Raw genomic sequence first — 13,241 nt, forward strand, 5'->3', positions numbered from 1 at the left:
CCATCCCCCTCCTCTGGCTTGGACCGGAGGACCTAAGGACCTGGTAGCGCCATCCCAGACCCCGAGGAGAAGGGCCGTGGCCCAGAGAGGCAGTGAGGCCTGCCACGTGGGAAGTCTCAGCTCCCGCTTCTCCAGCTCCCTCCTGTGGGACCGCGTTCCTCGGGGCCGAACGAAAGTCTGCGGCACCATTCCCCCCACCGCGTGGCCAGAGAACGAAAGCCTGGCCTGGAGAGCCTGGTCTCCCAAGGCTGCCTGCGAGGGAAGCCCTCGGTGAAGAGGGTTCAAACGGACTTGGCAATTATTTAAAAATAACAGCAAGGTTCTTTGTGAATATTTGAAAATTTCCACAACAAAATTCTAAGAGAGAGTTACTTCGTCACTGAACTCCAAAGAGCGGTCACCTTCAGGCCAGGGTGAAAACCGGGTTCGTGGTCGTATCTGCAGGGGTTCTCTGGGGCTGCGGACACACGTGGGCGCGTGGGGGTCACGATGCCTGGAAGTGCTATGGGCGTGGAGCGGCCAGGAGCGGGGACGGCTGTCCACGTTGTGCGCCACAGTCCCCCACGATGCAGTCCAGTTCCGCCCAGAGGCCAATGGGGCCCCTGTTGAGAAACACTGCTGAATTCAAAAGGAGAAACCTATCCAGGATTTGACACGTGCCCACACAACAGCAACATTTCCAGACAAACGCGGCGGTTTCTTACCAATGTTTTTCCGCTATCGCTGATCCATGAAAAAGCCACCGAGAAGCTTAGGATTACCCCTCAGTATCAGTGCAGGAGCTGCGTCCACAGAGAACCCGCACTTTGCTCCCGCTGTGGGGCCGGCGGGGAAGCTCAGTGAGGATCGCCCGTGCCAGGCTGGGTCACGGGCGCACAGTAGACACCCGGCGATCACCGTGTGAAGGGACGCCTGGGGGTGGGGGAGGCAACAGGGCCCCCGGCCAGCCTCCCCAGACCCCTCCCGCCTCGCTAAGGACCCTCTTCCCCACCAGGGCAGGGGCCACTCGTTCACAGGCATACAGCAGACACTCAATACTATCTGTTGGGTAAGCAAACGAATGTCGCCCCGGGTCTCCCAACTGCCGAGTGATGGACGGGGTGGACAGAATGGCTGTCAAAGCCGACCGTGTCTTGAAGCCCTTTGCATTCAGTGACAAAAGTGCGAAGGTTCTGGCGGTGGGTGTCCACGGGCTGCCAGGGCAGCGGAGGAGCCCGCGTGGCACCGGCCTGCCTCGTGGCCACGCCGGTATGCCCACGGCACCCACAGGGCAACAGGCCCGGCCTCGCAGTCCCTAGGCCCACCTGCCAGCCTGGCGGTGTCTGCCCACTTCACCGAGGCGCCCCCGTGCCCCCAGGCAGGGCTGGCGCGGGAGGAGCCAGACCCCGCCAAGACTTCCTGGCATCTTTCCCCCCAGCACCGCACACGCCCCAGGGGGAGAAAAGGAGACGTGCACCCGTCAGCTGGAGAAATACTCAAAGCACTTTGCAGGCCACGCCTCCCCATCACTCCGGGAGGAGGAAGCCTGCAGGAGGGGGCGGTCCAGGCCCCCCCCCCCCCCCCCGCCACCGCAGCCCCTCCCGGGGGGGCCCCCTCCCCCTCCCTCCTGCAGGGCCAGGCTAGGTCCCGTCGTCCTCCGGGTCCTCCAGAACCTCCACGTGCCCGTAGGACCTCCAGGCCTGCAGGTTGCAGCTCTTGAGGATGCCGCCCAGCTGCTTCCCCGGCCCTACTTCGAAAGTCTTGGGGAACTCCGTGCCCTTTCTCCGCCCGTAGACGGCGTGCATCGTCTGCTCCCACTTTACCGGGGAGACCACCTGCCGCGCCAGCAGTTTCCGGATGTGTTTCGGATGCCTGTACCTGTTCCCGTCGACGTTTGAGTGGACGGAAACCAGAGGCTCCTTCATACCGACCGACTTTAAAGCTCGGGCCAGGGGCTCCACGGCCGGCTCCATGAGGCGGGTGTGGAACCCACCGCTAACCGGCAGCATCTTGGTGCGTCTGAAGTGATACTTGCAGGAATTCTTCCGGAGGAACTGCAGGGCCTGGAAGGACAGGAAAGGGAGTTTCAGCCAAGGCCGTCCTAGGCGGAGAGGCACAGGGGGAGACGGTCGCCAGCGGCACCCGTGCGGTCCCGCGCGGGAGCTGCTATCCCCGCACGCCCACACCTGTCCGTCCGACAAACAGCTGTGAAGGACAGGCTCCCTCCCCTCTTTGTTCCAGTTCAAACCGGCCGTGCAGCTGGCACCCTGCGAGTCCCCCTCTGGGGCGCGGCCACTCGGACAGCCTACCGTGCAGGTGACCACCGCGGGGCTGGGAAGCACGGTCCCTCCCAGCGCGCCTCCTACGCACCTTGGGGGCCCAGGGGAAGTCACTCAACCTCTCTGAACTGTTTGCATCCGTAAAACGAGCACAACTGGACCTGCTGCACCAGGCCGCTGGGAGGTGACCCGACGGGAGGTGTGAGAGGCTGGGACACACGGCTGGTTTTCAACGATCTGTCAGCTACCCTCCGAAATTGTTCGTGAGCCTCTTTTCTTATACTCCGTAAACCTCAAGAGAAAAATTCGGGAGGCTCCAAGATTCGTTTCCTTCTATTGGAATCCCTTCTTCTGAGCTTTCTCTAGAGAAGAAAAGAGCTCTGTCTCCCAGAAGCCAAAAGCCTTCTCCTGAAGGGGGTCTCAGCTCAGAAGGGGGCTCCCTGGCTAACCCGCCCAAACTTGGGACTGTTTGCAAACAACGGCATTTGCAAATATTTAAAAAGTAGTAGATATTCTTAAGGGACCCTATACCCTCTGGACACAGCCCAGGTCCTGCCACCCCGACGGCCCTCCACTGGGATCTGCTGCGGGGCTTCCAGGGCACTAAACCGTCTGTCCGGCCCGGTCTCTCCAGGCTGTCCCCACCCGCAGCGGCTCAGAGGCTGGGCAGCCGTTCCCCAGAAGACTGAAGGGAAGCCTCGGTCACAGCAGCTGTATGACCTTGGGCAGTTTTGCCTTACCTCTCCGTGCCTCAGTTCCCTCTTCTGTGAAATGGGGATAATGACAATAGTTACCTCCCAGGCTACTAAGGAGAACTCTGCTTGGCACACAAGCGCTATATACGGGTTAGCAAGGATTTTGTAGGCCAAGCCCATCCACGTCCACTGGAAAAAAGTATGTAACAGGATGGCTCTTTGTGTCCCCAAAGGGCAGGAAGGATTCGAGTTTGGCTGGGTGGCACTCGTTCACCCGTCCCTGGGGCCCTCCCTGCACGAGTGTACTTCGTCTACCCGGGCACGGCCGACGCAGCCTGTGGCTCGCCGCGTCTCGGTGTCCTGTGCCGGGAGCCTGTCAACTCAGCACCGCTCAGCACGCTGTACCCGAAGTGTGAGCCACGTCTGCGGGAAGCAGTGAGGGGTCGGGCTGGCTGTCACTGCAGCAGAGTCCAGCCTGTCCTGACGCTTCACATCACCACCCCTCTCCCTCGTCCCCACGCCACTGAGGGGCACCCAGGAGCCCCCTCCGAACACAGGCCTTCCCACCGTGCCCGGACCGCCTGGGCAGCGGTGTCGACACGGATGGCTACTCTGTGGCACTTCCTGCGTCAGTCGGCATCCTTCCACGCGAGGTCTCTGGACTCATCCAGCTCAAGTCCGAGGTTAGGGCCACAGGACTCGAGGCCACGGCCTCGGTGCAGCGGGCTCCTCTGCGGCTGGCCCTTGGCCCAGGTGCCGGTTTAGCAGAGGCCAAGGAGTTTTGTCACATCAGCCGTTGCACAGGGACTGCCTGCTCAGGGAGACCCTGCCCTCGCCTGAGCTCTCTGCTGTGGCACTTCCGAACCCCCCACAGGGCCAAACCCGGGAGCCCGGGGAGTCGTCATCCTGCGTACCCGACTGTCCGGGAGCTCCTGAGGGAGACACCGGCCCTGACTTGGAGCCCCTCCTGGCCCACTCCAGGCCCTGCCGAGGCCGTGAATGGGAATGAGCAAGCAGCTCCATGATGAACGTGGGGCCACAGTCACTGGTCTTCCCGTCATCTCAGAGCACAAGAGGGACCGTGGCTCTCACTGGTTCAGAGGAGATTCACAAAGACATTGGGCACATGGGCAAGGCCTCACAGGGATGATGGATTGAGCGCAGTCAAGTGGAGGAAGAAGGTTCCAGAATGAGACAGACCGGAGCTCCATTCTGCCTCCACCATCTCTAAGCACTGGCCGCTCTCTCTGCCTCAGCTTCCTCATGTGTAGAACATGCTTCGGTGGAGCAGAGACTGGCCGCAGGGCCGGGACGAGTCGGGTGGGCACAGGCCCGCCCCTGCAGCCCCTGGTGGGACCCTGTGCGGACCCACCTGGCATCCCCTGGGCCAGGCCCTTTCCTGTGGTGGCTCCCTGCCTCTCCGCTGAGACGCCCTCCCCCTGCAAACTTACCCTCCCAGCACCACTCCTGGTGGTGCCTCGGGCCTTCTGGGAGCCAGCCTGACCCTTGTTATGCCCCAAACCTGAGGTCACCTGTTCACGGCTTGTCAGTTTGTGTACCCTCAGTGCTCATTACAGAGGAGCTGCTCGGGAGACGTCTGGAAACACAGTGAATGGAAGGAAGGACAGAAGGAAAGAAAATGAACTCAGGACAAAAACAGACACCTAAGAAAAGACGCAGCAGGAGGGAGCAACCTGGCAAGAATGGCTTCTCTGTCGCCAAGAAAGCAACCAGATCAGAGGTTGTGAGAATCGCAGAATTGACAGGAAGGCCCTGGATCACCTGGTCCAGCCCCTTACCTTCCACGAGGGCCAGGTGATCTGGTTATTTGCCCAAGGTCCTCATCTATGAGTGGCAGGGTGGGGACAGTAGCCCAGCCTCTTGCCTTTCTGCAGTGCTACCCCTGACTCTGCCCCCTGCTGGCCCTCAAGTACTTCCCAAAGGCCACGGCTGGGCAGAGCGCCCATCACGCCACCGTGGGCTCACGAGTGTGGGTGGAACCTTCCGGGCTCGACTGGGGTCTATGAAGGCTGTTCCCATCAACACCAACCTCCAGGTGTCCTGAGATCACCCTGCAATCAGGAAAGAGGTAGCTGGCCACCTCACACACGGGGTTCTCTATGCCCAAAGTCTTGCAGTGCTCCCGGGCTTCCAAACAGGCGAAGGTGAACTTGGACTGAGGCTGGCCAAGGACAGACAGCATCCCACTGGGGACAGCTTCCGAGGCTTCCTGCATGGCCTCAGCTCGGATTTTCACCGCATGCAAACCTATCCGGAGAGAAGCGCATTTGGAACGATCAGGGCACATGAGGAAGGAGGGATGCCCGGACCCGAAAGACAAAGCACAAGTTCCACACTGCGGGCTGGAGACGCAGACGGTGGTATCTGTCACCAGTCCGCGAGGCCACAGTTCCACTACATCTGTACCCATGACACGGGTGCTACTGCCATCACGAAAAGGGTGGGGGCGTCCTTGGCACCATAGAAATTAAAGCACGGAGCTCCTGGCCTCGAAGCCGGCTTGATGTACAATGGTGGTTCTTAACCAGGGGTGATTCTGCCTCAGGGCGGTGTCTGGAGACACTTACTGTCACAAGAGCGGAGTGTGGGGGCTGTCGGGGGGGCATGTGCGCGTGCTATCGGCATCTGGCGGGCGGAAGCCAGAGATGCCGCTTGACATCTTGCAGCGCACAGCCCCACCCCAAACATGGGATATCCGGCCCCAAACGTCAGCAGTGCTGCTGTTGAGAAGCCCCGGTGCAAAGGAACAGACTTTGAGCTGTACTGCTTCGGGCAAGTCACGACCTCCCGGGTCCAATTTTTAGTAAAATCAGGATGAGAATATCTCATCAGCCTGGATTGTCGTGAAAACTGGGAATTGGTATAGTACAGGATTCTCATAAATCCGGCTTTGCTGCCCCCACTTGGGGCTGGAGAACAAGGACACCGCCAAGGCAGACAAGCCGAAATGCAGAGCTCCTGGGTCAGTGCAGCTCAAGTGCAAGGTGAGAGGACAGGCCAGGCAACTCCGCTGACTGTGACGTAAGAGGGGCCTGTAACCACTGGACGTCCATCGTCCTGGTCCTGGGTCTGCTCCCTGGCGGGTGGGGGGGTGACCGGGCCGAGGAGAGGGTAAGGGACCAGTCCGGGGTTTGCTGGGACAACAGAGGTGTGAGGGGCACCCCCTGCACCCTTTCTCACGCATGTTCCTTCACTTGGCACATACGCTCATTTGTACTGGCTTGCCGGCCCCTTACACAGGTAAGGCTGCGGAGCGGATACAGAGACGGCCTGAGGTAGGAGGTAGGAGACAGTATTGCACGTCCTCCCATGCAGGCATTAAGTAACCATGCAAAACGTCAAGCGAAATAAAACCAGGAATACACACATGCTCTGATCCTGCAAATTATGTGCACATAAAACTACGTACGTATAAAATAGTTTTATTAGGATGTGTGAATATGCAACATTTCTTATCGCTTCCTTAATAGTGCCATAATGCTGCATCAAAGTAAAATGCAGTAAAAGTCAGTTTCAAGTGTATAATTCAGTGGTTTTTGTTGTTTCCATAAAACACCCCGTATCTGCTAAGTAACCTCTCCCCACTTCTCCTTTCCTCCACCTCCAGTAACCTGTCATCTGTTGTCTCTGTGGGTTTGCAAATTCTGGATATTTCATAGAAAAGGGGTCACACAACATGTGACCTTTTGTGTCCAACTTCTTCTACTGAGCATGCTTTTGAGGCTCATCCACGTTGCACCATGTATCAGCGCTCTACTCCTCGTCATGGCTGAATAATACTCCCTGACGTGGCCAGAGCACAACTTGTTCATCATCTGATGATGGACATACGGGTTGTTTCCATCTGTTGGCCATTGCAAATAATGAACACTTTTATGAACATCCGTGTACAGGTTTTTCTGTGTGGACACGTTTTCATTTCCCAGGTATGTACCTATGGGTAGAATCACTGGGCCACAGGGTAATTCTATTTGTAACTTCTTCAGGAACACTGCCAAACTGTCTTCCACAGAGGCCGCACTGGTTTACAGTCTCACCAGCGATGTCTGAGGGTCCTATTTTTCCATTCTTGCCAACGCTCATGATTACTACTATTATTATTATTTTAGTTAAAGCCATCCTAGTGGGTATGAGGTGGTATCTCAGTGTGGTTTTGATGTACATTTCCCCAATGCTGAGTGATGTTGGAACATCTTTTCATGTGCCTGTTGGCCATGTGTATGTCTTCTTGAGAGAAAAGTCTGTTCAAGTCCCCTGCCCATATTTAACTATAGGTGAAACAGTTTATGAGCAAAACTCTTAGGAAGGAAAGGAAATACTTAGGAAATAAATACATATTAAAAAAAAAAAAAAAAGAAGTGAAACTGACAGGTTCAAGATCAAACAGTCAATTACCCTTTTTCATTCCGGGACTGTCTGCTGAACACCTATCACGTGACAGGCACTGTGGTGTGTGAGTGGACTGAGAACACCCAGGACAGGGTGCAGGGCAGTCAAGCAAGCAGAGTTCAGGAGATTCCAAAAAGAAAGAAAATCCCCAAGGAACCCTTCAGGCTTAAAAGGGAATCAAGGTGAAGTCTGGTCCTCGGGTTCCTATGCTATTCTCATCTATGTGCTCCTCTATCACCCGAGTGGCTCTAGAATGGTCTCTGGCAGTGTCCTTTGTCCCCAGTTGAGCCCAGCAAGAGAATACCCCAGCACAAAACCAAACCCCTTCCTGGGTACCTTCAGAAAATTCCATGGCTCCGGCAAACACTAGGGCTGCAAATTCTCCCACACTGAATCCAGCAGCAGCAACACAGTTCTCAATAACCTGTGGTGACAGAGGCAGGACATGAGGCCAAGTTCTTGGGGGGGGGGGGGTTCAATCTGGGGCTCTGCACCTGAGAGCTGGCAGGGTGTGGAGAGGCTCCAGAAGCCAGGAGCCGCTGGCTCGGTGCTCCAGCTAGAAGAGGGCACTCCTCCTACTGATGAGGACCTTTCCTGGCCAGGCAAGTTAAAGCCTGCTAGCTGGTTCTGTGGTGAGCTGGGACTCCAACCCAGGGCTCTGGAGTCTCTTGCCTCCACCCTGGAGATGCCCCTAAGGCCCGATGGAGCTGGAGGGAGCTAAGGAGAGAAGAGCATGTCTCAGAGTCAGAGCTGGATTTGATTCTTAGCCTGGGAGGGTTCCCTAACTTCTCTGAGCCTCAGTTATCCCGTCTGTGGAATGGGGACAGGGCAGAACCTACCTCACAGGACTACTGAGAAGGTTATGCAAAGATCATGTCTCTGAGGTGCTGAAGCACAGACCTGGCCCAGGGTGAGTTGTTACCACCACGACTCAACAGGACCACTCCACTAAGTCTGTTAGTGTCTCTGAGTCACCTTCCCTCATCCACAAAGTAACTGTATTTACCTCACCAGGTCGTGAGCACAGAGTAAAGGCTGTAAAGTAGGGCTTCACATTTACTGTTCCGATATCATTAAATAGTAACAGCAGTCAATTCACACCTTCAAGTGAAGTGACATTCTCGCACCTCCTCCTCCTCATGATCCTTCATTTAAGGTTGAAGTTTAATCCTTCTAAAATAATTCAGTAATGGGGCGCCTGGGTGGCTCAGTAGGTTAAGCTGCTGACTTCCGCTCAGGTCATGATCTCACAGTTTCGTGGGTCCAAGCCCCGCATCGGGCTCTTTGCTAACACCTCAGAGCCTAGAGCCTGCTTCGGATTCTGCTTCCTTCTCTCTCTGTCCCTCCCCCGCTCATGCTCTGTCTCTATCTCTCAAAAATAAATAATTAAAAAAAAAAGTTAAAAAAAACTTTAAAATAATTTGGTAGTCAACAAATGACTAGGGTTATTTAAAACTGCAGCCCAGCCCTCGACTTCCCAACCCCTTTCCCTGCTCTATTTTCCTTTCTAGTACACCCTATGCAACATGCTATGGCATTGACACACATAGTTCTTCTTCATTATCTATCTCCCTTCCCCGAACACGCAGGCTCCCCTAGGGCACGGATCCCTGTTTTGTTCAGGGCTGTATCCCCAGCGCCTAGAACAGCGCCTGGCGCCGAGGGGGAACTCGGTGGGAATGTGCCCCGTGCATCAGACGTGGGAGCACTGGGGCCTGGCAGGTGCGTCCTGGCCTGGCTAGCGGAGCTCGCGCAGGGCCGGGCCTCACCGCGGGCTGCAGGTGATGCAGTTTCTCGACGGCGGCCAGCGAAGCCACGAAGACGGCGGGCTGGCAGTGCACGGTGCGGTCCAGGGCCTCCTGCGGCCCGTGCAGGCTCAGCTCCAGCAGGTCGTAGCCCAGCACGCTGCGGGCGGCGGCGTAGAGCTCGCGGACGCGCGGGTAGCCGAGCAGCCCCCGGCCCATGCCCACCACCTGGCTACCCTGGCCCGGGAAGAGCAGCACCGAGCACTGGCCCGGCGGCCGCCGCCGCCGCGCCGCCGCCTCCCGGGGCCCTTCCTCCGCGGCTGTGGCATCTCGCAGCAGCTCCGCCACGTTCACGGCGCCCGGCGGAGGCAGCGGGAAGTTCGAAGCGCCCCGGCGGCAGCCCGCGCCCCAGTCCCGGGCCCACGCAGCCCGCGCGACCCGCACGCTCATGGCGAGGCCGCTGCCCCCGGTGCGTTACCGTGGCGACCGAGGCGCAGTGAGGGCGGCGCGGTGCGGCGCGGCGCGGCGCGGCGCGGTCCTTGTCGCATTTCCCGCCGGGCGGGCCGGGTCTTCCGGGGGGGCGGGAAGAAAGGTTCCGCGGCTACTGGTTCCGCCCCGGCCCCGCGAGCCTGTGCGGCTGCGCGCCGGGGCCTGGGGTGACCCAGGCGCTCGCGGGAACCCGCGCCGGACCGAGTAAGGGTGGGCACCGCACAGCCATCCGCCGGCGCAAGTAGTTATTGAAGGAACGGCGAACGCGCTGTAATACTCACTCTTTCTACCTAGCTTGTGAAGGGCGGTTGAGACGCTTCCGCGTTGTTCCTCCTGCCTGATTTCTCAGCAGCTCTGTGCGGTAAACCAGAGAACAGCTCTCTCGAAGAATCTTGTCTACAAGCCGAACAGGCACCTGTAAGCATCCAATGAGTATCTGTTCCATTGAACAAAGCCCTGGATGTTTTTCAGACATTAGCTTATTTTGTATGTATGTATATATGCATGTATTTAATTAATTGATTGATTAATTTTTTAAATTAACGTTTATTTATTATTGAGACGGAGAGACAGAGCATGAGCATGGGAGGGGCAGAGAGAGGAGGAGACACAGAATCCGAAGCAGGCTCCAGGCTCCGAGCTGTCAGCACAGAGCCCGACGCGCGGCTCGAACTCACAAACCCAGGGAGATCATGATCTGAGCCGAAGTCAGACGGTTAACCGACTGAGCCACCCAGGCGCCCCTTAATTTATTTTTAAAGTAGGCTCCATGCCCGATGTAGGGCTTGAACTCATGGCCCTGAGATCAAGAGTCGCTTGCTCTACTGACTGAGCCAACAAGGCACCCCGTGGCATCATTGGCTGATTTAATTCCTCACGGCAACGAAGTGATGGATAGGTGCTGTTATTATCCTCAATTTACAGGTGAGTGGGCAAAGGCACAAAGACTGAATGATAGGTGGTTGGAGACAGAAGGGGCATTCGAAGTGGGGGTTATAGGTTTCTGAGCCGTAGTGTGAGGCTGCTCAGGGAGAGTGTAACTCTGACCTCACCCCACTTACCCTCTGCTCCTCTCTCATTTCCTGCCAGCCCAGGAGACACACACACACACACACACACACACACACACACACACCATAATGAGAAAGATCCAGATAGAATTACATCAGCAAATCTACTTCAGTGCGTTCGTCCTAAGAATCACATGTGCAAAGCCCTAACTCTCAGAACATCCAGTGCAGCCTTGCTTTTAACAAGGAAAAAGTGGAAATAAGCCATATATTCGACCAGAGGAGATTCCTTAAATGGGTTACGTACGGCAGATCTATATGACTCTGTGGTCATCAAAGATGTGGAGGAGGTTTTCAGGTTAAGACATGAATAGAGCACACGCTGCCTCCAGAAGCCTATAAATTCACAGTAAAGGAATCTTTTAAAGACGTAAATCTGCAAGGACAGGGAGAACAAGAAAGAGGGCCCTTGCAACAGAACTTCTGGAAGCTGAAAAGAAGGAAGACCAGTATTACCTGACTTCATAAACTCTGGATAGCCAAATCCCTCCTGACAGTGGGGAAAGGTGACCAAGTCCTATTTATCAGCAGATTCCTCAAAAGCTTAGGAACTGGCAGCTTATAGACCTAGGGGTGAAAGAAGATTAAAATAAAGAGGTATCTTGAAGGTATCTTTGAAGAACAGATATTTATTTAAAAACAATTTTTTTTAGTTTTTTTATTGTTGAGAGAAAGAGAGAGAGAGAGCGCAGGGGAGCGGCAGAGAGAAAGAGAGACACAGAATCCAAAGCAGGCTCCAGGCTCTGAGCTGTCAGTACAGAGCCCGACACAGGGCTCAAACTCCACAGATCATGACCTGAGCCAAAGTCAGACACTTAACCGACTGAGCCATCCAGGCATCCCAATCTTTGTTTATTTATTTTATTAATGTTTATTTTGGAGAGCATGAGGGGGGAGTGGCAGAGAGAGGGTGGTGGGGACAGAGGATCGGAAGCAGGCTCTGTGTTGACAGCAGAGAGCCCGACGTGGGGCTCGAACTCACAAACCGTGAGATCATGACCTGAGCTGAAAGCAAGAGTAGGATGCTTAACCAACTGAGCCACCTGGGTGCCCCAGACAGTTAGATCTTCAGGCCCCTCTCTCGAGCCACTGAGTGGAACCCCTCCCTCATCTGGCAAACATCTGGGGTTTAGCTCTGGAAAGGACTGGACAGGGACAATGGTGAATGTGGGTACTCTGCTAAAGTGGTTAGATACTGAAGGCCGAATGCAGAGATCTCCAGTGCTCTCCCCCACTAAGCTCCCAGAAACCTGGAGCCAGGCCCCTACCCTGCACGGAAGGGACTCAAGGATCGTGGGGAATCTGACCAGTTCAAGAGGAAATCTGAAAGATATTGACAATCCAGGAAGTTCCCAGACAAATGGCCAGACAAGTTCCAACTTACAGTGATGTTAAACCAACAAATACTATCCACACACGTGTTTTCTTTCCTCATAATCATGAGCAGCCAGCCCAAAATTCCCAAGCATCTGAGGAAAGCGTCTTACAAACAGAACACACACACACACACACACACACACACACACCCCCCACAATGCATGGGATTCAGAGACTATGGTAAGAGAAGAAAATAATTGTTTTAAGAAAACTATCACAGATAGTTGAGAGGTAAGAGAAGGTGCTGTATCCATGAACAAAATCAACACAAAATTATATATAAAAAAAATTTAGAAAACAAATAAGAATCTCTTGGAAATTAAAAAGAGGACAGCAGGAATGGAAAGCTCAATAGAAGGCCAGGAGGAGAAAGTTGAGGACACCTCACATTAGGTAAAATATAACAATCCTGAAATCCGAAAATCAAACCAAAACCAAAAGCCCTTGAGAAGTGGAAGAGAAAAGGAAGTTACGGGACCAGCCTAGGAGGTCGAGGATTCTGAGTAACAAGGGTTTCAGAAAGAGAAGTGAGAAAATGGAGGGAAGGAAATCATCCAAAAGAAATTCAGTTTCTGAAAAACGAAGGGTATGAGTTTCCCGTATGGGAGGGCCCCCTGAGCACAGGCACAGTGGATGAAATTAGACCCCCATAGAGGACTATCCGTGTGACGGTCCAGACCTCTGGGGATAAAAGTCTTAAAATCTTCCGGGAAGAACAAAATAGGTCACATGCAAAGGCTCCAATCTCTGAATGACTCCGGCCTGCTCATCAGCCCGGCGTCAGCAGGAAGACTGAATGTCTTCAGGATCTGGATGGATAACAGTCTCCAACTTTGAGTTCTTCCTCAGCCAAGCATCAGTTAACCATGAGATAGAAGGCAAGATTTCTTTTTTTGAAAAAATATTTTTTTAATGTTTTTATTTTATTTTTGAGAGACAGAGCATGAGCAGGGGAGGGGTAGAGAGAGAGAGGGAGACACAGAATCCGAAGCAGGCTCCAGGCTCCGAGCTGTCAGCACAGAGCCCGACATGGGCCTCGAACCCATGAGCTGTGAGATCATGACCTGAGCCAAAGTTGGACGCTTAATTGACTGAGCCACCCAGACGCCCCTGGATTTCTTTTCTTTTCTTTTCTTTTCTTTTCTTTTCTTTTCTTTTCTTTTCTTTTCTTTTCTTTTCTTTTCTTTCTTTCTTTCT

General features: G+C 54.9%; 1 protein-coding gene across 8 annotated transcripts; it reads right to left on the bottom strand.

Moving 5' to 3' along the window:
- Positions 1-17: 17 nt before the first annotated feature.
- MCAT (malonyl-CoA-acyl carrier protein transacylase) lies at positions 18-9,626 on the bottom strand. 8 transcript variants are annotated; one of them, XR_006220283.1, is made up of 6 exons: positions 9,133-9,626; positions 7,700-7,787; positions 5,004-5,221; positions 1,858-2,042; positions 705-815; positions 514-602 (listed from the first exon to the last, which is right to left on the bottom strand). XR_006220283.1 is itself a non-coding variant. In XM_042993458.1 (5 exons), the coding sequence occupies exons 1-5, from the start codon at positions 9,556-9,558 to the stop codon at positions 503-505; spliced, it is 1,017 nt and encodes a 338-aa protein (XP_042849392.1). In that variant the 5' UTR covers positions 9,559-9,626; the 3' UTR covers positions 18-502. The 8 variants fall into 8 exon arrangements, 5 of the variants coding, with proteins under 5 accessions (XP_042849392.1, XP_042849393.1, XP_007079583.2 ...); XR_006220284.1 differs by lacking the exons at positions 514-602; positions 705-815 and adding exons at positions 2,420-2,550; positions 2,999-4,550 and having other exon boundaries at positions 1,956-2,042; XM_042993458.1 differs by lacking the exon at positions 705-815 and having other exon boundaries at positions 18-602.
- Between the last annotated feature and the right edge of the window lie 3,615 nt (positions 9,627-13,241).

This window comes from Panthera tigris, chromosome B4, assembly GCF_018350195.1.
Source record: "Panthera tigris isolate Pti1 chromosome B4, P.tigris_Pti1_mat1.1, whole genome shotgun sequence".
Classification (NCBI taxonomy): Eukaryota; Metazoa; Chordata; class Mammalia; order Carnivora; family Felidae; genus Panthera; species Panthera tigris.

Coding starts and splice junctions, on each gene's coding strand:
- MCAT (XM_007079521.2), bottom strand. CDS start 9,558: ATGAGCGTGCGGGTCGCGCGGGCTGCGTGGGCCCGGGACTGGGGCGCG. Junction 7,788..9,132: donor TGCATCACCTGCAGCCCGCG/GTGAGGCCCGGC, acceptor CTGTCACCACAG/GTTATTGAGAACTGTGTTGC. Junction 2,043..5,003: donor TGATCTCAGGACACCTGGAG/GTTGGTGTTGAT, acceptor CTGTCCTTCCAG/GCCCTGCAGTTCCTCCGGAA.